The 27503-nt window shown below is 39.7% G+C and overlaps 1 protein-coding gene across 3 annotated transcripts in view; it reads right to left on the bottom strand.

The window, feature by feature from the left end:
- The window catches only part of WDFY4 (WDFY family member 4), a 124672-nt gene that overhangs the window by 41475 nt on the left and 55694 nt on the right, over positions 1-27503 (bottom strand). For all 3 annotated transcript variants that reach the window (XM_042018864.1, XM_042018862.1, XM_042018863.1), the window contains exons 36-47: positions 27167-27405; positions 25264-25373; positions 24120-24311; positions 23426-23565; positions 12838-12915; positions 11721-11924; positions 10776-10827; positions 9757-9923; positions 5326-5474; positions 4065-4185; positions 1606-1691; positions 162-224 (exon numbers count right to left, since the gene is read on the bottom strand). In XM_042018864.1, the coding sequence (XP_041874798.1) occupies positions 162-224; positions 1606-1691; positions 4065-4185; positions 5326-5474; positions 9757-9923; positions 10776-10827; positions 11721-11924; positions 12838-12915; positions 23426-23565; positions 24120-24311; positions 25264-25373; positions 27167-27405 (1601 nt within the window). The remainder of the gene's footprint in view (positions 1-161; positions 225-1605; positions 1692-4064; positions 4186-5325; positions 5475-9756; positions 9924-10775; positions 10828-11720; positions 11925-12837; positions 12916-23425; positions 23566-24119; positions 24312-25263; positions 25374-27166; positions 27406-27503) is intronic.

Genomic DNA, 27503 nt, shown 5'->3' with positions numbered 1-27503 from the left:
TGTGATGATGTATGCTAGAATGCTTTTTGAAGTTCTGGCAACACCTCTGAATCTTTAAAAGGGAGGATACAAATAGGTATGTTTCTATATGCTTTTTTTAAGGTGCAACTTATTCACACGATTGCACTTATTACAGTTATCCAAGGTTTCCTGTGTCTTACCTTATATTTAGGGATTCTTCCGTTATCCCCTTTGACTTCAAAGCAGGTTGGAAAGAGCAAAATCTATAGGAGATATGAAAGGTCACATTATAGTTATGCAAATGGTTATTACAACATATTACATATCTATAAAACTGCTGTGGCCTCACAACTTTCTTCAGGAAGCCACAGCATTTCCCAAGACTCTAACCTGGGACAAAGCTGCAAGACAACAGGCAAAAGCATACATCTAATATTAAGGAGTTGCTATGGGCTGGATAAAAGCAGTTTCTCTCCCCAATAGGACTTTGAAATTATATATAGGGTTATGGACTTTTGATTTAAGGTACTATTAAAGTCAGAGAATAAGAACCCATTCAGACATTTACTTAGCAAAAATGGCAGAAAGAACACCAACCCTTATCTCAGCCATTCATATTTACATTTGCTGTGGGTTTATGATATCAGACAAACTATACCCTTGAAAAATACAGGTTTGGTGACCTTCAGCTGAGGATCAAAACCGTGTCTGGAATGGCCTTTGAAAGATTCCCCCAAGAGATACTTGTCAGAACTCAAAGACAGCAAAGGTAAGGGCTGGCTTTGGAGCAGATCCTGGTGACTCTAAGTAGCCACACTGTGCAGCCACACTGGAAAGGAAGAACAGATAAATCTGCACTGACTTTTTAATGCAATACTGGAATAGGAACTGCTCAGAGATTTTAGGAGCAGAAGGAATTACTATGATTCTTTAGAAATTAGTAGTACCAATGCTCAGTTCGGGCTGCAGAATTTACTACAGGAAGTACTAGTACTGAAGTGGATTTTCTTGTGTAAAGGCCAGTGAGTGAATGTATAGTAATCCTGATATAATGGCCAGAACTGCAGTAGACAAAAACATGCAAGAAAACAAAGTGCAGATTAATCACTTCGTAGTCTTACATTCAAGTTCCATTAAACAAGGCAAGCACATAAGGAGAATCTTTTTTAAAATGCCATTGTTAAAAGTTAACTCTACAAAGATAAAGTTGGAGAGACAAAAATATGTTATTCCTAAAGAATCTAGTGATACTATGTGGGTTGGAAGAAAGCAGGAAGAAACCTTCTTCCACCCAGTACAGTGAGGTGAAGTGGAAGTGGTTCTAGTCTTAGTGGGAGGAAGGAAAACAGCTACAGTCAAAATTTCCTGGGATGCAGGGACACAGAACACATGACTGGGCGCTAGAAAAGTCCTACACATTAGATCCCTTGGTAAGTCAATGGCTATATAATGCTCAGAAAAATTCACAGGTCAGAAAAAGCAAAATTTCATAGCTAAAGTGTAACCCATGAAAGCTCAAGGAAAAAATGGAAAATAAAGTTCCCGTGGCAACACAACACAGACACCTGACACCAGGATAAATAGGGGTGGTATACCAGGAGCATCACCAGGAGCATTCCCATGTCATTATGAGCTTGTCATTACCTTTTAAATATCTTATTTCGGTCACTGTCATGGAAGACGAGAAATCTGGAGTAACCATTTTTGAAGAATATTTCCAAGGCGATCTCCTGGAAAGGTAAATCATTTACAGTGTGAGGAGCTGCAAAGCAAAGCCTAGTGCTACAAAGGGTCCATCACAGCCTGTCCAATTCTTCAGAGCTTTAAAAACAAGACCTTGACTTTTTGACAAACGTGAAGAAGTAAAACAAAATACATCTAACATTCTAAATATCTCCAACAGTAGGAATGGTCCTACTGGGCGACTAGGAGTTCAAAGACCTCTTTGAAGCAAAGCCAAACTCCAGATATTGGTTCCACCAATCACCTTTTCCTGCTGCTTCTGAAACATTTCTATCGTGAAATCTCAGTGTGATTAATAAGACAATAGTAGCATTAACTTCCAACTAGGTGATAAAGATAACACAGAGAGGGGATTCTAAATAAGTTTCTTTTAGAGAGCATCCATACTGCTTTCTAAATTAAGAGAGAGCTCAACAGAACTGCCAAAATAATTTCTCCTGACTAGAAGCAGCAAAGGAGGAAGGGGAGTTTATGACATTTCTCACCAAAACTTTGAAGAATTAAAGTTGAAAGAAAACTTCACTCCCTTTTCACCTCCCTGGAATGTCTCCACACGTTGTTATGCTGGGCATTTGAATATAATCCTATTATTTACTTAGTGAGTGGTCCTTTCTTCCCCCAAGTCATTCAAGTAAAACTATAAATAACATGCAGTGTCTGGGAACACAGACATGAGTTTCAATCCAAATGCGGCAGGTGCAATACAAACCTAGAAAAACACTATGATGGCAGGTGGCCCATACATGATTCATGGATAAAATATAAAGCATAAAGGTAATATGAGAGCAGCTATGACAATAAACAGCTTGCACCATTTGCTCTGAAGCTCAGCTTTCCAAATGAGGTCTGCTCAAGTGTTGCCATTACAGAATTGGGCCAGTGCTTTGCTCTGGGCTGGGCTATGTGCAGGGACAAGAGGAGACCAGCTGAGGCACAGTCACTGCCTAAACAGCTGATCTACCTGGCCTACAGGGAAAGCACAAGGAATCAGGTTTCTTCTTTTCCACAATACATTTTCAAAGTTTGTGGCATAGAGTCCCAGCAAAGCCTGATACAGATACCTGAGTTTTCAGTTAATTAACTGAACAAAACAACCCTGGAACAACAACAAAACCCCCAATCTACAAAACCCCTCAAACCAGCAAGCTCTGCCTATTCCCCAGGCCCATCCAAACACTGTTTCTACTCATCTCCACTTTCCACTTTGGGTCACACTAACACTTCTATTTTTCATGTTTAAAAAAATCCATGCATACACAAATGTGAATATATGAGTAGCTAGAAGTCTTCCACTAGGACCTTTGATGCTATCCCACAAACAGAAGAGGTGACAGTTCTGCTACTCAGGCTGATCACCTAAGTGATCTAAGAAAATAAGCTTCATACAGTTACTCAGAACATGACTTACCATTCCTGTACATGCTTGGTGAGTGACCTAACCACTGCAATGTACTGTATCCTGAAGCGTCACCCACCAAAATTACCCAGTTTGCATACACAATTAAATATAAAATAAAACAGGGCTGACTCATGGATGAGTACCATACTACATGATATAAGACAATTATCAGCCCTATTTTCTCCAGCTTCTGAATTTTCTAAATGATTTCTTAATTCCCTGCTGAATCTCAACCTTCCAAAAATGGATTCAAAGTAACAAGTAACTAGTTACAGCTGCTTCAAAATTCCATATATTGGTCAAATCTGTGAATTAATCCTTAGACTGTACCAAAACCCTCCAAAGCAAGTACAGGCTCTGGTGTTGCAAGAAGTTCTAGTTACGACTCTTCTGTGATTCTCCTCACAGATTCAGCTAAACGAGACAAAACTGAAAGGGTACTGAGGCCCCTGGTGATGAGTAGCTCCTGGGTATTGCAGCTATAGGCACAGAATCCTCTGTTTTGGCTTATGGTTCTTTTATTGAACCACATGCACAACTTGAATGCTATTCCAAGAGGCCCAGGATAAGTGTGTTAGTAACCCATAGTACACTGATGCCGTAACTACTGAAGTCTTTGGGAGATCAATATTACTAAAGTCAGCTGCTTTCTGGTAGCTTCCATAAAAATAAAGAAAATTAACTTCAAGTCTAATTTTCAAACACATTGTGTGAACAACACTGTTAGCCCAACAATTAATAATCCAGCCACTCCACTCAGGGTGTTTTAACACTGTGGTGAGTATAGAAAGGTGTTTGTATTAGCAAAGGCTAATGAAGCAATGATGGGACCAAAAGCATTTTGATACTCAAGCAAAAAAATATCAGCAGTCTTAGTGAAAACTGAGCAAGCAGTTTTCAGTCACGTGTCACTGCTGCTGTTGCAGCTTTCCCTCTAATGACTGAGCATGTTAATTCCTACCTGCAGGAGAAAGCGCATCAGATGAATCTCTTTGATATCATGATATGAATAACGGGAACACATCTGGTCTCCCACAGCATGATCTTTATGACATAAGTTGAAAATAAATGGATCACTGATTCTGGAGGAGAAAAATAAATTAAAAAAAAAATAATTTGAAACAAAAAAGACCTGGAGAGACCTCTTGAACATGCAAGTCCTCCCCTAAAGAAAAACAACAATACCAAGAGATATCAAGATCAACTGGGACATACATAAACTGAAAACAAAGCTAAATAAAGCTAAATACTAAAGGCAGATTTTCAACTAGTTACCCAAATAAAGAGCCTGTGGAGGCTAAGGGTAGGTTTGGAATTCTTTTAGTGCATGCAAACAGGCAGACAGCAATGTTTTGCACACGTTGAAGTCTGAGAATGAGCAAGGGAAGAAACTTTTTGGGAGAACCTGAAAGCCCAAGTCAAGCGTAAGCATCATATGGACACACAGCTATTGTAAAGAGCAATTACTTGGAATTAATAATTAAGCAATTAATTAATTATTATTTTAGTTGTGTATATGCATTGGAATTTCCATCTACAGCCTAGCCCACAGAAAATCCCTTAGAAAAACAACCTAAGCTTTTATCAGATCCAGTCTAATCGATCCTTAAGTCACCTGATCAGACTGACTGATATTAAATTTAGTAAGATTCGGATGCAGAGCAGACAGGGAGTAAAAATGCTGAGCTACTCACTGTCCCACTGGGTTTTGCACATGAGCACACAGTATGCACAAAGAGCTCAGTCTAACAGACTCATTTTCAATATTGATCGCTTTCAATAAATCATGAGTCAGAGATAATAGCAGTGTGCCAAATATTAATTACGAATCTGTCTTGGAGGCACAAACAAAAAACTTATGAGACAATGAAGCTAAAGGGTCTTGCACTAACTGTTCCATATGAAAAAAAGCTGTGAGCTACTCAGAAAGAAACTTTAACAACACTATAACATAACTGAAAACCAACAATGTATGTGTGAGACTGTCCACCATCTCCATCTGTTGAAGATGGGTGTTCTCATGGCATCTCCAAAGCCTGTGAACAAGCACCTCTGTTAGTTATGTTAAGCAGTTTTTTGAACAAATGGGAAGGATGGAAAACTTCTTGCTGTGCTATTACTCTGCTTGAAATGCCCTCAAATCTGTACAAATTCAAGGCATCCATGTGCCAATACTGGAGTTGACCAAGCAGATCTCTGGAAGAAAGGAAAGAATGACTCACCTGGACAAGCAGTGACTAGTACAGTAGACTTCCTCCAGAGGGGATAACACGAAGCACTCACAGATGTAGAAGTGCTCTTTGCCAAAGAGCAGCACCCCTTCCAGTGCTGTATGACCCCGCACAACTGCCACGGAGCACTTGAACGTCACCTAGTATGGAGGCAAGAGTAATAAGGCCAGGAGCTGGTAACATGGGAGACAGGGGCAGCAGGGAGCCAGACCCAGTGATGTAGAAGAACATATATTGTACCAAAAACCAATGTTTGTGCCATATTGATTAGCGAATTCACAGGAACAAAGCCACAAAAATCACCATACGACTGACAGAGGTCCAATCAGAATATATAAATCTGTCAATCTAATTGTCTTAAAGATTTAGATAAACATTCTAGAATATTTTTAAAAATTTGCCTTGACATCCTAAGACTCAATTTCTTGTAGAAGAATTTCTAAAATACAATTTAAAAACATGGGGAATTTTTCAACAAAGTATTTTGTTTATTATATACGCCAGTTCATAGAAAGTTTTCTTGGGAACTGACCAGTTTTGATAAAGAAAAGAAAGCCTTTTTTCTGGAACATTTTCTATGGCTGATAGATGGTGCAGAAAGTAAATAAACCAATATAGGGACTGGAAAATGGTGTGGCCTGCAGGAAAAATAAAAGTTCTGATTTTAAATCAAGCAGTAGTTTATTGCAAAGAATTTCTCTTACATTTAGAAGCATGGAGTTCCTTATTTTTGTCTGCTCATATAATATTCTATATATACTCAGCTCCAAAAGCAAAGCCCACTGGTTAGTACAGTGAGCTGGGAGGGTCAAGGCCAACTCAGTGTTGTGCCCAGTTTCAACCAGAACTTTCAACCAGTACCTCCTCCATTCCTAGGGAAGGAGGCAGTAGCTAATCATCTATTAGCCCAGCCTCAAAAATCTTCCTCCCAAAATCTTAAAACGCTACTACCTTATATACTGGGAAAACTGTGCACTGCTGAGTTCCCCCTGTAAATTAACACAATCCTGAATTGCATACAATCCAGAAATGAGTGTAAAATTTTGCAAGCTGAGTCCATCTGAAGCTGCAAGGATCAGTGGGCTACATATAACAGAAGTTTCCTGATTCAGAAATGTAATACAGTGCTCTTAAAAGAACAGATTGACAAGTATGAGAAGTATCACAAATCTGTTTTTCTCTTAAGATCTCAATGGTCTTACCTCTACCAAGCTAGGGAGCTGTATTATTTTTTGGGGCAGGCAAAATTGACCCAGAAATGGGATTGGTTTTACTACATAACGTAAAGTCTACACGATCATATGTAGGGTAAGAATGGTTCTCCTTTGCTTTTTGCCTTTGTTCCTAACCTCACTATTTCTGGAGTCAAATCTACAACCTTCCTTGCCATCCCAAAATACACACGGTCTAGCTCAGGTCAGCTGAAACAGACCTGTACTGCTTCACAAGGTTTTAGTATTTGATGTCAGGATAACATAAATATTAAATTCATAAGTAAATGAAATAAAATCTCCACGTTTAAATACTTCTGCTGAAAAGACATTATTTTACCAACAAATGGGGCGCTTCATTTTGAAATCACTTAGTGGGCACAAAAGGTTGTTTTCTTCTATCTGGCTTTAAGGAAAAAAAAAAAAAAACCCAGCCCTGGGAGACTTCTGTGGGTATTTTTTCATGAAAATCTCTTCAATCTCTTTCCCCTCTAAATGATTTCTAAGAGGAAGGTAGCATTTTTTCATCACCTCTCCCACAGGAATGCCTATCTCTGCAGGGAAATGCCAACCACAGAACCCTGAACTGGAGTGCCTGCCATTACATGGTTAGAGACATGTCTGCTTGCACTGAGAATACTGGGGAAATCTGCTCACATTAGCAAACCACATGGTTTCCTGAAGTAATTAAATAGGAAAAAGATCACTTCTTCCCAAAATGAAGGTAACTGAATATTGAAATATCAGGCAGTTTCATAAAGCAGCTCCACAGACACAAAGTTGAAATCCAGACTTCTAAGAAATCCACCTCAAACCCAGAGATCATGTGTCTGTTTTTAGGAGGCATGTGGATCGTGAAGGAGGCCTGCTCATGATCACTGATATGGTCTGGCACAAATAAACACTTTGCTATTCTGCCTAAGGCTGGACCAGGGCACATTAGCAGACCTTGACGGGGAGGAAAGAGCATGTACCTCTCTTTCACAAACCTTAAACTCTGAGTATTCTGTACTATCCAACCAGAAACAGTCAATGGTGTCAATCCCTTTCTCCAATTTTATATTATTTCTTCAAATTTATATTATTATTAAATACATCTGCGGTATTGGAAATACAAGAGCCCTTGAGCTGAGTAAACTTTTTTCATTTGGGGAATGTGACTTATATTACTGCTGATGAGTAGCAAAGATCTGACAGAGTTGTACCACAAAATCTCCACCAGGACAGTGTTGTACCTGCAAGTCTTGTACCTTCAATCTTGCACTGAAACACCAAGCAGCTTGAAATTATCATAAATTAAATAAAAACTTCCATTTTCTGTCAAAACAGATCAAAACCCAGTTCACAAGCTACTAGAATCATTAATCAATGAAGCAAACATGACATAAAATAATTGAATAATTACCTTCTAAGGTATTGCCCAAAGCCCTGCATCTCTTGATTGCTCTGTTCATTCAGATGTACGAGGGAATTAAGCTAAAGGCTTAAGTTGTTTCTTTTTCTTGTTTTTCAGAAGAGCTGTTTCTAAATGTTCCAGTTACATTTAAGCAAACAGCCATAAAAGTGTATCTGCTCTGGAGTTCAACAACCAGATTTCCAAAAGAACTACATGTGTGAAGATGCAAACAGTCTTCATATAGTTTTCAAAAACACTACGGGGATTAGCCATCTATTCCTGCAGGCTCTAGTAGTGTTAGCATGGTCCCTCCAGGGAAAAATACAGTGGTCACACACACACTCAAACTCACACACACTCAGGCACATTCAATGACTTTTCTGTGCAGTGCAGGAGAGAACATGGCTCCAGTTGCCTGCTTAAAGTGCAAAGAGCTCAGGAGGCAGCCACTGACAAGGCAGGACAGCGGCGCACTAAGTGAGCACAGGACAGCTAATGTCACCCCCCGCTGCTTTTGTTAATACTTCTGCCAGCTTGGCAAGGCAGCGACTGCTGCTGGAAAAAAACATGCCTGGCATTTCTGATGGCTTCCTGCAGAGTTACATGGAGAAGAGACAGACAGCCTGAAGGCTCAAAATGAGATCAGTGCATGGAAAACATGCCTCGCATTTTCATGCCTGTCTCCTTCTTCTGGGGAGAAGTATGGGGAGGAAGGGGCAAAAGGAGGAGGGGCAGAGAAATGAATTCTGTTACATAAACAGACTGCACCAAGAGGTCTGAGAAAGTCCTATTAGAGAGCACGAGTGCAACCCCCAGCCACTGGCAAAGCATCAAGAAAATCTGGTGGTGGTATTGAGATATTAAAATAAAACAGCTATTTCTGTATCTATGTACAACTATCACAGCACTGTGATGACTGAGTTTAAATTCTAAAAGTATTTGGCTTCCACCATGGGATGTTAATTCCTGGGCCACTGGGGGAGTGATGCCACTGAAAAAAACAGGTACACTGCAAAAGATCAGGGAATGAGGCCATGTCTATGCCTCAATTAAATTGACAACATCTAAGTTACAATATTCCTAAGAGTCACCCTTATTTACTCCACAACTCATCTCCTCCCACAATGGTCCTGAACTCGCCTCTTCCTTATATTGGGAAGAAACCTTGGTGAAGTGCATCCAGTTCTGTACAAGAGCAAAGAAGGAACAGCAATGTTTTGACTAGGTAACACATGATGGAAGCATCAAAGAGGAAGCGTGGAAAGTTTCTGTGGCCTAAGAGGGAAGAATCTGTCCAGAACTCATGGGGAGAGAGAAAGGAAAAGATGTATGAAGGGAGGAAGAAAACATCTTCTGGTATTCTTCAGGAAGACATGTGAACACCACTGAACTAGCAACCTATACAAAACTGGCACACTCTTCCAGAGGTCAGAAATAAGTTTGATCTAGGCACTGCTCTGACCATGAATAAAGGTTGTGGAGCAGCACAGGAATTCTCACAGTCTTATCATTTGCCATGTCTTAGGCAAATTCAGACAATACTTCTCATACGAGAATATCTTGGTTGCTATGCCCAAATTTTTTTCTCTTACTTCAAGGAATTAATGTTAATTGCTCTTCAAGAAAAGTCTGTGTAGGAGTTCATACAGAGGCTGGAAAATTATATTTGCTCTAGGGAAACAGAGAGTAATGATGTGTACTGTAGACTGAATCCACCTGAACCCCAAACTGAAAGGAACAGATAGGCCTCCACATCCAATTCACCCTCTAAAGTGCCATGTCCCCAGAGAAAATTTTCTAGTTCATCTTTCCTACCTTTTCACTCTCTGCCAACTCCTGCAATATAATTTGTCTCTCCACACACAGTTCCAAAAAGTCTTCTGAATGGAAACTTTCATGTAGAGCTGGGAAGAATGTTAGCTGGTTACAATCCAATCCCTTCTGATCCATCTCCCTCTCTGCTCCATTTAACATCAGCTCTCCTGTATCAGTATAAAGAGATTGTGGTTTCAGTGGCAGCCGGATGACACCAGAAGTATTTGTAATTTAGACTTTCACTCAATCTATTCTACCTTGGGAAATAGCATTATTTATGTGCAAAAAACAGGCAAGAGAATTAAAACCTGTGACTGCTGAAGAAGGATGATTATTTCAGGGAACCAAAGACAGATACATGCAGTCAGTCATAATTCACACTAAATCCCTATAATCACGGAAGATTAGGAAAGTAGGAAAAATTTAATGTGGACTTTGGGGATGTGGACTGAGCAGGATCTTAATAAAACCCAAAGAGAGACAACCCACTTTTATCTTGCTTAAGCTGTGTCCCAGGTTTTGCACACTCATGCAGTGCATGCAGATCAAAAAGGCACAGTCAGCCTGGCTGACTGTAACCACTCCATGCAGGAACTACATACTGCTTCCATCTTGGTTGGAGTCTAAAACAATGAGCTCCACTCACGTGCTTGCTAGACCCTATCACAGTAAAAAGTATGCAACACTGCGTATTTCCAACCTAATTTCTTCTGAGTTTAAGCAATTGGGAGCTTTGCAGGTGCCCAAAAGTACCCAAAGCTTTCATTTCAAAATAGCTCTTTTAGATCTTTCAGGTGGCAACAATAGAGCAGCAAATTCTGAACACAGTTGATGTATCACCTATAAAATTTACATCAGCTTTGTCCCAGATGTTACAGTGACTTTTTAGCCCAGAGCACTAACATTAAGGTTTTTTTGCTGGCTTGAATTCTGACCTGGAACTCCATACACTAATTCCAATTATCTTTGACTGTTTATGTCTACTTTCTTGATGATGCAATGAAGCCCTAAAAGGTTACCTGGATTCACTTCAGTGGGGGAAGTTGTTTCCTTTCTGTTTGCTAGGAGAACCTGAAAAGAGACTAGGTGTGACTAGAGTGGAACATGCAGACAGGTAAACATGTCAGAACCTAGCTGGCAGAGAAAAACACAGCTTTAGATCTATGGTGCAAATAAATGCCTTGGAAATTCAAATAAACTCAATGGAAAGGAACAAATAAACATCATTGGAAAGGAACCCAAAGGAACAAATGTCAACAATTAAACAGAAGAACTATTATCTTTTCAAAGACCACTGTACATGAGGCCAGTTATAGGATAAAAATCATACTACTCCATTTGCAGAAAACTGCCAGAATCCAAGCAGCACATGAAAGCTGAAAATGCCTTAGATATAGGAACCTTATATTAAAGTGCTTCAGCCTTTCATTGATAGGATTTGACACTTTGACATTAGAGAAACAGAAAGTACTAAATACCCCACATACACAGTTCAATCTTAGTTCAAACCACCCTAGTTCCCCTTTTGGCGATTCACCACTTCTAGCAGCACTTGTAAGCATATGACTAACAGGACAGTGCAGCCTTCTAACTGGACTCTGCTGCATACATTGGGAAGCACTTGAGATACTACTAGCAGAAAAGTATGGACAGGTTATATTGTCACCCGTCTGGGGAGATTTTATACAAGAAAAGAGGAAAATTCATTCTGTTGCTGTTAAATACATTGGAGCCTTTCTTACCCCCAAACCCACACCCCTTCAAGGGGTTCTCTATACATGGAACAGCATATTGAGGAGTCAGGTGATGAGAACCAGAGGAAAGAGATGCACATATTTGTCAAAGGTTGGACGCTATGATTTTGAAGGTCTTTTCCAACCTTAATGTTTCTCTAATCTATAAAGCCACCACCAACTGTTACAGAAATTGTGCACCACCTGCAAAAGCTTTCTAAAGCTTTCTACCTCACTCTTTGTTTGCATTGTTGCTGCATGGGTGCTCATGTGTTGAATCCTCCTCCTCATTCGCGAAGGCCCCTCATAACAATCAAGAATCCATCGTGGCTCTAACGAACATGAAGCATCTCTCCACGGGCCCCTCCTGTAGAAAAGCTGCTCCTCAAGTATCATCCAGTCTTTGGCTGCTTTGCTGTAAGCACACTGCTGCATCTGTGGGACAGAAACACTTTGTGCTGGCTTTTGGACACTTCCCTCCTCTCAGCCACCAGTGGCACCACCCCAGTGATTCAGAGGGATCTACCCAACCCACCAGATGGGACCACCGCAGAGGGAGTGCTGCAGACCTAGCAAACAAGTCCAAGTGACCACTGGCAGTGTGCTGCAGCAGAAGTTATTAGGGATAAACTAGTGATAGTCTGACTAGACGATACAGTGACAAATACAAGCACATCACAAAATTGAAAATGGCGGCTTTCATTAAATTTCCAACTCAAAAGCAGTCAGCCAGGAAAACCACATCACAGAGGTTTTTATTAATTCCATTTTCTTCTGGCAAATGTGTGTGACAAATAGCAACAATCATCATGTTCACTGAAAACAGTCTGAATGTCTCAAATACAAATGTACTATGCTCCCTCTGAGCAAGGCATAAGTTTAATTAATTTTACTTAGGTGTTGTGTGCAAGGAGTTGGGGAGCATTAAAATATTAATTTAAAGAAGAGGAGAGGTGCAAATTTCAAAGAGGGAAAAGTTTGTTGGTCTCTAATGGCCAAACTTGAACCTGTGATGTTTTACTATGAGCTTGAGATCTATTTTAAAAGTTTTACTTGCTACTAAGGAAAAAAAAAAGGTCGAAGTCCTCACTTTCATTTCTGCCATTGGAGGAGTGGAATAATTCATTTAAACAAAGGAAAAAAAGGCTCCTGAAAATAAAGTGAGGCATTTGATTGCCGAATGATGCTGTATCACACTTCAGTGGCAATGTCAGGGGAGGAGTGTTGACTCATCAACTCTCAGCAGTTCTTTAGGCACAATATTCATCTCACTTTTAAAATGCTCAGTTTCTCAGGGTAGTCCAAGGGTAGTCCAACAGAAAGCTGTTGCCCAATATTCATCCTTTACCTGTACGTGGTCCTTGTACAGAGAGGCATACAGCTCCTGCCCAACTCTTCGGTACCGTTCCATACTTGACACAAATCCCTAGAAGAAACGTCAGAACACGTTATGCCAAGGTGCTGCAGGTGCAAATCCTGTGAGGAGCAGAAGCAGGCATTAGCTGCCCTTCTTTTACAAGAGCAGTTAGGGAATATGGCCTGTGTCTGCAAGTTTGATGGCTCTGCAGGCAGTGTACTGATTAGTCAATTACCTGAGAGCAAGTTGCACACTTAGACTGGAAATATAAACATAGACATGATCTTAACAAGATCATTAGTGGAACTACTCAGAACTTTCTCAGAAGGTGAAAGAAAACATCAAATACAATTTAAGGCTCCTCTTTTTTGGAGCTGAATTAGTACTGCAAATAGCATAAATGACAGAGACCCCAGCTGAGGCAAGGATCTATAGTGATATTATACAGGAGAGGTGAGTGCCTGTAGTGCCATATGAATGCTGTCATATGCAGGTGAACTTCCCCAACAAATATGAGATTGTTGTGAGTCACAGCACGAGGCTGCACTTGCTGTGAAAGTCCCAGCCTCTTACTACCTAAAGCCATGGATCAGGTAGGTAACTTTTAAATGCAGGGACTCTCTGCCACACTGGCAGTGATCTCTCACAGCAAACTGTCTGGCTGCTGCTTGCACTGGGCTCTAATTAAGTTAACATACAAGGCCTGGGTGTTGTGCCGATTACTGCTGGCTGCCAGCCAGGTCTGTAACCCTGCTGCGAAGCCACATTTATTGGTGTTTCCCTGCAGGAAGCTCCTGTTTTACACTGATGAAAGTCATTATATTTTTGTTTGTTTAAAGCATCATTAAACCTGTAATCACAGTTGAAGCCTCACAAAACTATTCCATAATTCATATAAAACTCCCATAAAGGCTGACCTAGAAAGCAACAACATCTCTGTGCTGTTAAACCCGTCTCGGTGTAGAAGAAGAGCTGAGATCCTGGCTCTATGTGGACTTAGGGCAAAACCATTCAAAGTAGAAAACCTTTTCCTCCATTTTAGATATTCACAGACTATTCAAGTCAAGTCAGTGCTCTACTGGCAGCTGTTTCAAAGTTGCTCATAGTCGGTGGTTCACTCATGGTCACCAGTGAGACCCCCTAAGGTCAAAGCCCACATTGCAAAGATTCTCACTGACCCAGCTCCTAGCCCTTGAAACATATGAAGGGTCCTAAGGAGGAAAAGTTCTGCTAGCCAAATCTGGTCAACCAAAGACTAACCACTTTGGCTTCTAAATGAGCTATAGCTAGCCAGCTTCAACCAGATGAAAATGTCCCTCTTGATCCCACGGGAAAACCATCTGGTTGTAAAGTGAAATGAACAGTTAACAAAATTGGAGATGACTCTGATTGGAAGGAAAAAAGCCCACACAAACCAAACCAATGCACAAAAACAAAACCTGAAAAAGATATCCAATAAACATGGAGAATATGGACTAGGCTATTATTTAATAAGCCAGTCAAAACAATTACACTGTAATGCTTAATGAACAACTAGTGCAAACAAGTTTCTAACAAATAAACAGTTTCCATTAAAAATTTTAAGTGGTTATCCTTTAAAAGACCACCTCTTTACGGAGTAGCTTAACTTCAACAGTGCCACAGTAAATCTATCTTAAACAAAAACATGCCAGCTTTGATAATTGTTAATGTAGTGTAACATAAGGTTTGAGTTTCATATACAGAAAAGCAGGTGTAAATGTAAGAACTATAATGCACATTTTAGGGAAGGGTCTACTAAAGAGCCTTATTGATCAATCCCTTCCTAAAAATCTGAGTATGAAACCATGCTTTAAGTCTTTCATTTACAGATTTCTCTACTTTGCTGCCTTAGGCAATCACATTGTAAGTAGAATCAGATCATTTTACTGCCACATATTCCCCAGCCAATATTTAGAGCTTGAAAAGGTGATGGAATTTAAAAGTTATTTTCCTATTAAAAAACCAAAACAAATCACAGACTCAAAAACCATTTCTGCTCTTGCTGTATGGAGTCCTCAAATAGGAGAGAAAATTATTAGCACTGAGGAAATCCAGAGTGTGAATTTTCTATAATTTCTTTCAACTAAAGAGATTGAGAGACTGTTTATAATGAGAAACAGTTGAAAAGAAAAACATAAAAGATTGAGGTGAGACTTATAAGTTAACAAAACTCTACTGAGCTTTGGAATGCTTTATGTCTGATATTTTTTTTTAATATATATAGATCACTTAACACTCCTGCACCTCATAAATATTCAGGCTTGCCATAACAAACTCATATTGCATGATCCAGACACCACGCATACCACAGCTCTTTCCTAAAGAAACATTATGTCATTAGGGCTCTGCACTTGGAGGCTTTCTTTATATGTGTTGTGCTACAGAATACACATGCACACAAAAGTATGTGCCGAAACTATTAATAAATAAAAATAAACGTCAAGACAAATTAATTTTTGACTTTTAAGAGACACAAGGTAAGCCTAAATTTTCAAATCCCTCACTGTGCCAAGCGAATTATCCCATGGATGACAGTGACAGTACCCACATACTTGTTTCAAAGCATGTGTTTCTAGTCATCTGTTGGTAAGGGCTAGAATTAGTGATGATAGTCTACTACTTTAGCTCTTCTGAACAAAATAAATATTGTAAGTATATAAACATACATAGTAAGAGCATTTATGTAGCATCACAGCTGTAACTCTTGCACAGTAGTTTTGACCAGTACCACTCAGAGATCTTTATGAAAGAAGTCAAAGTCTTTAGTTTGCAGATGGGGAAACAAAGAAGTGAGTTTCTGGAACATGACAGAATCTAAGAGCTGAGTTTCTGGAACATCACTAAATCATAGAATTGTTTGGGTTGGACAGGACCTTAAAGATCACCCAGTTACAACCCCTCTTCTATGGGCAGGGACATTTTCCACTAGAACAGGATACTCAGAGCCCCATCCAGCCTGGTTTTGAGCACCTCCAGGGGTGGAGAGTCCACAACTTCCTGTCATTAGGACGTGGTTGCAGGGAAAGGGGGGATGGTGATGGGGCAAACCCAACCTGAATTAATTTGAAATAGCATGATAAGCCCACAGGGAGGATGCATATGGTGAGAGCATGCAGTAGTGGGAGGGAGAAACCATTTGATGAACTAGTTTGGAAACCCCTTCTACTCTTATGTTCCCAGTGGCAGATAGTACTCTAATATAGCTGATTTACCAGATACAAGATCTCATATCCCAGGAAGAGTCCATGTGCTTTATTTGTCTAAATTGGGCTTTCACAATTCTTCAAGGAAGGTTTTTTTTATCTAATTATGGCTATTCAAGCAGTCACTAGGTTTTCAGAAAGTATTTCACAGGCACAGAAAAACAGCACAGCAGGTAGTGAGCTCTTAGGGATGCCAGACACTGCATGTAAATAGCATATGTGACAGTGGCAAAGAGTTTGTGCATGGCAGAAATAGATATGATGACTGATTCAAGAAATCACTGTGTTTAGGGATGTGCTTAGGCATGCATTTCACAGGTTTTATGTACAGGTTGTCTGCTAGTGAAGGGAGGCAGACGCACCTTTAATCCAAGTATTAAAGATATCAACACAGAGATAATACATATGCAGCAGCTGAACCTCAAAAATGACAATTAAAAATACTTAAAATCTCTATGGATGATCACTCCCAAAGAAGAAAATAGGAAATTAGCATCATTAGAATAAGAAAAATTACACGATACCAATGTGATACTCTTCACATCTTGAATCAAACAGAAAAGCAGATGAAACAGAACACTAAGGAAATGCCATTTTAGAAAGAGCAAATTGTTCAGTTTTTCTTAAGTATATATTTCCCAGCAGCTCAACATTACATGGCATCCACTTATGGCGCAGCATTGCTCTTCTCAGCAGCCCCATATGCCACCTCTGTCCTCTGGACCACATGCCCTAACCAGTGTGGATGAGGATGTGACCTAGTCAGGAAGGAGAGAGTTTCTCACAAAAGCAAATGATTTTTGCAGGCATCATCTAGAGCCAATAATTTTTTCATAGAACATTTCTGAACCACCATGACTTACACAGGCACAGAGACAGATTTTCAGTAGTTTTGAGCCTAAACCCTTTGGAGATATGAAAACTATCTTCTTGTATTCATGGCAGTTCTCATGCTCCTTCTGTTTCCACACATCTAACCAGAATGTTAAAGCACAATACTTCTGGTCCTTTCTTGCTAAATCAATCAATGCTTGCTCATCAAGCTTGCTACAGAGGACAGGATTATAGCTACCATGGCAGCTTTACAGAGAAGCATCTGAGTGCTATAGTAAACTATTAGAGCTGGGTAAAGTCTCCAATGCACCAGCCCTGTTCTATTCAGATAGAGACAAAGTGCGTAACATCTCCAAATCTTCTCCTGCTACTAAATCTGACAAAGTAACCAGGTACACTGCTACCCTGTGCAAACAATAAGCCACCTTTCTTGAGACCAGATTACTTCTCAAGAAAGTGACTATGCACTAGGCAGCAAGTAGGTTCATTTCACAAGAGAAAAAGTTGTTCCATTACTCACCAGGTAACAGCCATTAAGCTAAGGCAGATAATGTTTTCCTTAGCAAATTAAAGAGCAGTTTATCCTAGTCCTTCACATACACTCTCCACACTGAGGGTTGTTTGCAGGCTCTTTTGAATCACAAAATTGTTATTGCCGTGTGGATTTTATTGTTGCTTTGCCAAAATTCATTTAGCTTTTCAACAGACTGAGTTCCAGCAGTTAAGTGTTGCGGGGAAGCTTCGTGCCTCAGCCCACTAGGAGGCTAATGCAGTGTGCCAACTGCTCCTAAGGATCATGGATGCATTCCTGGCATTGCCAGTTGGTTGGGGAATAGCAGACCTAATGAGAAAATCCTCCATATTTGAGTGCATCATAAATGTACCCACACACAGGGGTGGGTTTCAAAGGGTAAACCTAAAGCTTGGTGCGTACATGTGACTATTTATCAGCTAAATCCAGGCAGTACAGAAGCCAATCTACTTCTATAGCAACCATATGTCTGTATGTGTGCGTGCATACACACAGCCCTTCAACAGATGACACTATTGAACAGATTACTTGTCTCCTAATAGCAAAAAAGCACAATGAGAGTCAAGGCATGTTTATTCTTTAATCCTATCTCTGAGAATGGCTTCTGTGACTTGGGATAATTCATTCAACCTCTTGAGGACTCAGTTTCCATCCTGTTACAGCAGAGGCATTAACTTTTACCTCCGAAGTGAAAGGTGAAGGTCAGACTTTGGCATCACAGGGAATAGCAGTGGAGTCTCTTCTAGCCTTCACTTGCTCTTACTCACTGTTTTCCTATTTCTATTTAAAATGTGGAAGTCCTACAGCTGTATTTAACTTAGGGCTTTATTACACACTATTATCTAAATGCATTTGTCCAACATTCTCATGCACTGGCATTTCTGATTACATTTGAATCATGGCTTTTATGTAAGAAAAATGTGCCCTTCTAGTCCTTGAGCTGATGAAAGAATTCTGTAAACACCAGTGTATGCTTAGAGGTTAGAGTACAGAAAAAAGAAACATCTCTCTCCTGACTCATAAAAATATAGTTTTCCTAAAATGACTTACATTTAAAGGTGACAAGATTACTTCTGGAGTTTCTTAGTGCATATACTTCAAGCTACTCTGCAGCAGAAAGCATAAATAGAACACAAGCAAACTTTAATTTGGCTAGCAAAGATGAGAGCAACAAGAAAGGAATGGTCACAGACTTTAACACAGTTAGCAACCTATAGCCTCACTTAGAAGAAACATGTAAGTCAATCTCGCAGAGATTTCTAGGGCCTCCCTTGATTTTCTGTTCTTTACTTTTCAGTTTAAATTGACACTTCAGTCTTTTGAATTCAAACCATTTCTTTCTGAAATTATTATAAATAAAATGTTGAATCAAAAAACTGGAAGAAAACAGACATATCTGAACCAAGAAATACGAGAAATTATTTATCTATGTATTTGGCAAAGAAAATCATAGTCTGTTTCAGTGGCTAGCACTAATTTCTAGGGTTTTTCTGCAACCAAATAAAACACCTCTTTCATGTCAACACCATTCAACTCATTTGGCATCAGCTCCGTTATGTGAAAATAAAACTCCACAACCAGCAGCTCTTGAAAGATGAGACTTTGGTGCCAACAGCTTTAAACATTAAATTCCACTTGCTGAAATCCTATATCCAAGCTTAACCCTGACCCAGACAATCTCTAGCTTGAAAGGCAAAAGTATATTTTAAAACAATATGCCGGAGAAATAACAGGCAACATTTTCATACAATGTGTAATTCAGTGAAGGCACTTCACTCCTACAGAAGACCACTGAGTTTAAAAACACAGGAAAAGTCCCTCTGAAGAGCTACCCACAGAAAATTTGTAAGCAATGTCTCTTGTGTTTCAGGTTTTAAGATGATATAAATCAAGAAAGAAGCAATCTTGCTAGGATAGGTTTTCTATTGTACACTGTGCTATCACACACCATCTCCTGCAGCAACCTCTAATGAATTTTTAGGGGACAGACTGAGGGGTCTGTGAATCTGAGTCAGCCTAAAGACCTGTATTCACCATACAACATTTATATTCCAGTTCTCAGCTACACAGTTATCTTCAATGAATGGGGAAATGATTCCCATGTTTCAGAAAGTTCAGTGATTTGTATCACATAATATGAAATAGCTCTATATTTTATGATTTCATGCAATTCTTAGCTAACACTGACCTGTTGAATTACTTCTTTATGATCTTGTAAACAATCTGAAAGTGATAAATGAGCAGTGTGTCAGATATGCGTGTAAGAGGACATGAAAATTTCTTTGTTCAAAGTTAAAGAAACTTTTTTCAGCTTGCTACAGCATGCTGTAATTTAGCTTTGAGCCAGTTATTAAACAAGACAATAATATTATAATGGAAATTGTTTAATATACATCATTAATAGTAAAGTGCCTGCTTTCATTGAAGTAAAAAAAATGTGTGCTATGAGCAGTTTTGAAATGAATATTTGATTCCAAAGTTCCCTTGTGCATTTAATGACATGCTAATTTACATTTTAATTACTTCCTAAGAAATCAAAGCATTTGTTGACAGAAGAACATAATGTCAACTTCACGGTGCACTGTTGGTGCATAGTTAATGAACTTAATTAGATAATTAGTGATGTTAATTATCCTTCTATTATGAAGATAAACATGTTACACAAACGATGCTCTTTTCAAAGAAATATCATTAAATGTTTGCTTGTTTTAACTCACTTAACTCGAAAAGCTGATAAAAGACCAACTAAGTGATTGGTAAGAAAAAGATTTAAGTTCCTGGCTTTGCAATTAGAAGTTAGGAGGTCTCTTAACCTCTTCATTCTGAAGACTGGGATTAAAAAGACCTTTTCTATCAAGTTATATGGGCCTTTGGCATAGAGGAATGCAATTAATCAATGAAAACAGTAGAGGACAGGCATGATCAGGCCTCCTGTAAAACTGAGGAGGCTCTGCATTTCTTGTAAAGAGCAACAGCTCTAAGGCACTGTGTCTTACAGGAGTTAGAAGTACGGTGCTTGTAACCTTGCTCAGGCACTAATCCTAAGGAACCTCAGGACAGGGCATGAAGCAGCTGTTGACTGATTTAGAGTTGACTGAAATACAATTGTTACAGTGGTCCTTTGCTGCTCTTGTAGCTTTTTGACGATATCAAAACCAATCACAGACGCTACTAACCTAAAAATTAAATACATATACTAGATTTTGACAGTAAAACTGGGGAGGGGGAAAGGAGGAGAAAGAGCAAGAGATCAAAAGGCTCACTTTGAAACAGGAAAGTCAGTGATTTGGAAACCTTGGCACTGTATTCAGTCTTACAGACCTTCCTGCTGACAAATTTACCCAAGTCTCTCACCTGTAAGCATCAAAAAATCCAACTTTGAACAATGCTCCTTGTGCTCCTGCACGACTACTCAAACTTCCAAGAAAGTACAAAACAGCAATTACTAGAGCAGATCATTGCCATTCTACTACCAGAAATGTAATTACACTCTTTTCTACATGATCACGCCTCGCAGACAAAGCCACGAGCAAAGCATAAGATAGCACAGTGGATTCAGAAATATGCAGAAAAACCAGCTGCATTTGATGGCTGATTCTCATACTTGCTACCAAATAGCAGGAAATTGCGTTTGCTGATGATGGAGAACATGAGCAAAAGCACAGCAGAAACATGGGGCCTGATCCTTTGCTGGAGTGAACAGTTTGAATTTTGCTGTTTTTTCCAGATTGAGGATTGGGTCTCAAAAGCACTCTTCCTATCTTGTAAATAATCGTGGGGAAAAATTTAAGAGCAGTGTTTGCTGCTTGTTTTTTGTTTGTTTTAATCTGCAGCAAATACTACTACTGCTTCAACGTCTTTGTTTATTTTTCAGTCGATAGAGGAATCACATTAACAACCCAGTAAACAACCCATTTCTTCTTTCTACTGGGCACAGCTCTGAAATCCTGGGTGAATTTCTGCACTTCTCTCAGTAAACTTTGCTCAGTCAGGAGCAAATATTTTTATTTTACTCCAGGATTTAAATTCTTTGTTCCTCCCTATGTAGTTCATACTATTATTTTTCCTTTAATCTCCATGTTTCAACCAAGTGCCTATTGCTGTCAGACATAAGTCCATAACTTGCAGTAATGAAGACAGAGGCCAGTAGTGAACATAGAAGTCCCCTGACAAAGAAAGTGATACAAAATTACATTACAGCACATTTTTAAGTGACTACCAAAGTGGTCAAAAACAGGAGGTAGAAGCAAAAATACCATTTACTTTTAATGTAAGATTTCTAATGTAAGTCTATGAAGGAAGAGAACCATTGAGGGGCAACTAAATTTTCTTCCTCTTAAATTTCACCTCTCTAAAAAGTGTATCAAACTCTGAAAGACAGTCTGGAGGGAGAAGGGGGGAGAAGGAGAGTGGAGAAGAACATTTGGAACTGTAGCTTCGTATCTCATTGAGAAGAACAATTTGTCAGAGCTATGGAGCTGTCAGTACTTGACATGATAAAGAATAACACCAAGTGAGTAATGTTTCTTCCAAACCCAGCTCCTTTAATTACAAGCAGCTTCCTTGCAGAAGAGAGACAGAAGATGTAGAAACACCAATTTCATGCACTTGTGCCTGAATAATGTCTCCGTGCTGCCTTTTCCAGATGGCAACCTTTTCACTGGAGGAACTAATGATGTGGGCATATTTAGGGAAAAACCAATAACAGAGTCTTTAACCTTCAACAGCAAAAAGCATGTTGTACAAAATGTTCCTTGGGATACATTTACAAATATCAATTACATTGCTCACTGAGGTGTAATCAGCTGTAATAATCAAAATTAATTTAAAAAAATAATTAAACAGACCCCAGGGCAAATAGTCGACACTCTTGTAGTATGACATCACAGTATACATATGTACCTGGGAAGAGCTTGCTCACTCTGTAAGCAGCAAAGTGATTTTAAGGACTGAGAAGAATTCTGTGGCATGCTGAAAAAACCTTGCAACTCAGTAAGGTACCATCAGACACATTAGCTGGGTATCACAGTCTTCCTGATCAACACACCTGGAAGTGAACCAGGCATCACCAGGCATAAAGCTGCAATCTCACGTGGCTTGAGCTAGAGGGTTAAGGCTGCCTAAAGTGATGCTAATAACAGACTCATTGTGTCCTCAGGAGAAGAAAAAGACCTTAACATGTTGAGCACCACAGTAGCACAAGCTTGGTTTAAAGCTCTGAATATTTGGTCAATGCACTTTTACCATACCCTAGGGCAAGTTAGTTACTCTACCTCTAGTACACTTGAAAAGTAACATCTATCTAGGGCTTTTTATTTCTAATTTTGACAAATGCTCAGCAAAACCATGGAAATGGCCCCCTCTTTCAGCAAAGGAGGAGCTTACACGTGGAAAAGACAGTTCACCTTCATTCCTGACAGTAGGAATTATGCAGACCCTCCAGACCAATCCCTGGGTTATATACCAAGACTTGTTTCTTGATCTCTAGGGGCTAAACTAAAATTTGGACCTTTAATACTTCATATTGAGTAGAAAATGTAATGATAGTACCACAATAATAGTACTATGATGATACCTGAGCCGTTCTACTAATTCTACTAATTCAGTGGCTGAAGGACAAGGTTTACATAGGTGATGCAAGTCCAAAGCAGCAGCAAAGCTGGCATCTCCTCACCTTGCTCCAAGCAGAGCCCTGTAAACACAAACGTATCTGGGCTGCTTAGGGCACATAATTGTGCCCTATGCAGAAAATATGCATTATTAGACTACATGAACAGGCTTGCCAAGAGAAGTTCTTCAGGTAACTATTTCTTTGTGATTGTTTCTAGCAGCCTAGAAAAGGAACCTCAGCTGCAACAGTTGCCTAGTTTGCCATGGAACATGTCAACCAACAGACATTCAGAAGCCACCCCAATCCAGAAAAACTCTCCAGAGCTATATAAAAGTTAGACCAGTGACAGACCCAGAAAAGACAAAGAACAAAATTTACCTCTGATTTGCATGCCATTTCCTCTGTGTTTCGGCCAGGTATAAACCTAATAGCTGAAGAGAGGCTTTCACTCCAGGAATTGTGCTTGCTCTGGGACTGGCCTGGCCCTGCTTTTTTCTGGAGAAGCTTCTTTTCAGATACTGCAGGCCAAAACAGACAGAAAAGCTTTTAAGACTTGAAGTTGAGCCTGTCGGAAGATAGAGGGGTTCTATCCCCATTACACAAGATAAAACAACATAGCAGCGTGTTACCCAAGATGAATTACTTTCTATTTTTATGAGAATTGAATTAACACATACTTCTCAAGCTTTTATTTAAAAGCCTCACAGAGCTCTGCCATAGATCAGTTTCATTACAGACACAAACTGTGAATCACTGCAGCACTACACACATTGCAACGCCCTTCTTTAACCATATATCCTTCCTTTTAAATCTTCCTATGGGATACAACCATCTAAGGAGATTTCTCTTTCTTGCAGCACAACATGAGCCCTAAGACACCACCAGGGGATTACAGAAGGGCTGGGTTATGACACAGGAAGCAATCACAGCCCTGAAGGAGAGAAACTGAGAATCTGCTTCTCAGCAGGTGATGTGCAGGGTATAACCAAAGAACAGCTGCTTTCCACCAGGCACCCCATTTACCACACTATCTTTGCTTACTACAAGGAGTATTCCATAAAAGATCAGAGACCTAGCAAGTGCTGCCAAGCTTTTGTCATAATTTCTTCCCATAAAGGAGTGATCTCTGTTATCTTCATGTCCCTTTCTTTGTCATTTCCTTTTACAGAAAGATCCATCTTGTAAGTGTCCTCCAGAGCCTGCTGCCTCTGAGAAATGAGCTGCTTCCAGATGATTTCTACTGTTCTCAGAATCTCCTGGTGAACTAGGAAACAAAAGTAACACCAAAAAATGATTCTTCATTTGTGTTTTCAAGTCAAGCAACAGGTAATGCAAAAACATCTCATTTGGAAAAGCACTGCTCCAGAGTAACTGCTGGAGTCAGTGGAGTTGTTCCTTTTTGTGTACTGCCTCCATAGGTTCTAAGCTAGAGTAGTTAATCTAATACAGAAAACAGCAGGATATTTCTTTTATATTTCAACTCGTTGAAAGAAACAAGTAGGAGTGACGTGGTTTTAACAGGTTTCTGCTTTGGAAAACCATTTAATCAGAATTTTTATGATCTTATTATCATGCATAGAATGCTAAGCACATAAAGGACATTCTTTTATGTTGCCAAACATCATTGGAGATGGACAGGCAAAGATAACCAAGTTGTGAAACAATTTGACGCAGCAGGAGGGTACTGTACAAGGAAGTGCTGAGATGTTTTGCTCTATTTCCCTGCAAACCAGACTGATTTTGTTGCATCATAACCAAGCCAATATATATTAAAAAATAAAAAAAGAACACTGCTCTGCTGCAGGCTTCAGCTAACCACACTGAATCCAACCCAACATTTTTCCCATGTTTCTCTTAAATGCTCAAAATGCTTCTTTCTGCACGTAACAGACACACACTGTGTATGGCCTTGAAAAAAAGAAATAGAGCTACAAATAGTATATGTGTCTGGTCCCTTATACTGGCCATAACATGGAGGAGAGATCTCCAAACTGATACCCATTACTCCTGAGGATGTAGGGTGTGACTTTTGAATCAAAAGGCTTGATGCAAACGCAAGTAATTTTTCAGCACAACTTTCCTTTCTCTTTGCTGTGCCTGCAGTGCCTGTACACCAAAGAGGAAGTAAGTGGCACTTGCACAAGCTGCTCTGATAACTGCTTAGGACAGGTATTTTCCTTCTCTCTAAGCCACAGGAAACATGTGCCATAAATTACCATCATCTGGAGTAGGCAGGTTGCCCTTTTCCTCTTCACTGGGGGCAAGGAAAATTTGGTGATAAGAAGCCAGCTTTGGTTTTGCATCCAACCCAAAACCTTCCGAACAGCTGTGACAAAAAAAAAAAAAAAAAAAAAGGAGGACAGGTGAGGAAATCAGAACAAACTGAGGACAGTGAAAGAGCCACAGGTGTTTCTGCATATCCACTCCTACTTGAATCATTTAGTAGATCAGTATTTATAGTCTTGAGAGCTTATACCAGTCATGTAATACCACAGAATTTCCAGAAGTGGGAACTTAACCACTACCAGTCTGGTTTTCAAAGTCAAGGAGCAGTCATCATGACCCTCTAGATCACCCTCTTGTTCGTGCTTAATTCCTGCACTTCTTATTGCACTTGTATCTACCATTCACCCCAATTAGACAGAACACAGGGCTGTACTGATGTAGCCAGTCTACACCAGCCTTCTTGCACCTCCCCTGGGCATCTTGTACATCATCTCTTTGCTCTGAATTCCTCTGCCAGAGGTATCTGCCACTATGCAGAAAGCAGTGTCTTGCTGTACCCTACACTTGAACTGCTTAGTCTGAGTTTTTTGTAACAATGATTTATTCATTCAGTTTCTAAAGCACTCAGCACAAAAACATTGTAAATTTAGCACCGTGATACAGTTATCACGTAGATGTGATTACTGAGAACATCACCATGGCCAAGAGGAGTTCTGCTTTGGGACTGGGGGCTGTGCCACAATTTACCAGTCAGTAGGTAAAAGACATTAGGAACTTCAGTACAGCAGTAACGCTTCAAAAAAAAAAAAAAAAGTCAAACAGGCTTGGGTAAGGTATCCACACAATCTGGACACAGAATGGCTGCCAATAATGGCATATATAGCCACAAGTAACATACCAAGGTCTTTCAAGTCTAAACAGGCCCTACTACCTGGGAGAGTCAAATCCTTGGGTATGCAAGGTGCCATTTTTATTTCTGATTTCTTTAAAATACCACAGTTCTGATTCCCTGGGTTTGTTATGTTTGGCTTTTGGATAACACAAACCCTTCTCTAATTTCATTTTTTAAAAAATGTTTCTGCTCTTACTACGTAAAAGCAATCCTTACTCCATCTTAGCAGTTTTGGCCTACAAGTTATTATCTGACTGGAATGAGAATAATCCAGAAAAGATCTCAGGAAGTGTAGCTTACTTCTTGTGTAACACTGTATTAATGGATTCAATTCAAACCATCAAAGCAGTACAGAAGGCTATCAGTGAAACAAGAAATACCATTATAGTGAATAAAGCACTGGCCAATATTGGCTTTTTTTCACAAAACTAAGCTTCCAAAGTAACTCCCCAGCTTACATTAGCAAGAGTATATCTATTATATCAACATCTGTAAGAATAGCAAACAGTGGGTATGGATGTTCTAGCCCTACCCAATGTCAGAACAACCAGAACTTTGCAGCTCAGATCCAAGTCACAATAACACAAAGATCACAAGATCCATGCACACTTTTACTTATGTTTTAAATGTACCCGCACATAAATGACCGCTGGATCAGAAAAAACATCTCACTAAATTACCCCATGCAGACGTCTCAAAGAATGGCTGCCTGCATGACTGTGGAGTGGTTCTAGCCCACGTCTCAGGAAGATTTCCAGATGCTCATTTTCCTGATAGGCTTGTGAGCCAGCTCCACTGAAATCAGTTCAAGCCTGTTAACTGCATTTACTACTCCGAAGTGAGTAGGCTGCTGGAAATGCTGGATCTAGCTCAATCTCAGCTTCTAGTGATTCCCCAAACCAGGTATTACCTAAGTTCTGAGATATCTCCCCCTCTGCAGCCACTTCCATAGGTACAGCACGAGATACAAACAAACATTATAACGAGATGAACATTTGTACCTGCCCGAGTTCAGTTGGCAGAGGCAGTACATCAGACAGATGACAAAATTACTATTTGAGTTGTAAGTTGCAAAAATAATGTCCCAGTGCTCTTGCAGAACAATGAGAGTGTTCAGGACATTAAACTGCTCAGGCAGTGATTGTTGTGGTCTGGATAGGCAGTATAGGATGGCTCTGTTTAAGCAGCTGTACAGGGCACTGAGGAAAACTTCCTTTTGAGAGACGGAGCTTTCTAAGACCTGTGAAAACACAAAACAGCAGAGTACTTGGCTTGCTCAAAGAACTTTCTCCCCAAGGATCCACTCCTCCCACTTCATTTAACCTGCTGGAAACTTAT

The sequence above is a fragment of the Corvus kubaryi genome, unplaced genomic scaffold (genome assembly GCF_017639235.1).
Source record: "Corvus kubaryi isolate FWS band 111438036 unplaced genomic scaffold, C.kubaryi_AGA036_p1.0 138, whole genome shotgun sequence".
Classification (NCBI taxonomy): domain Eukaryota; kingdom Metazoa; phylum Chordata; class Aves; order Passeriformes; family Corvidae; genus Corvus; species Corvus kubaryi.
The sequence above is the reverse complement of the archived record's forward strand: the minus strand, read 5'-3'. Positions and strand labels throughout refer to the sequence as shown.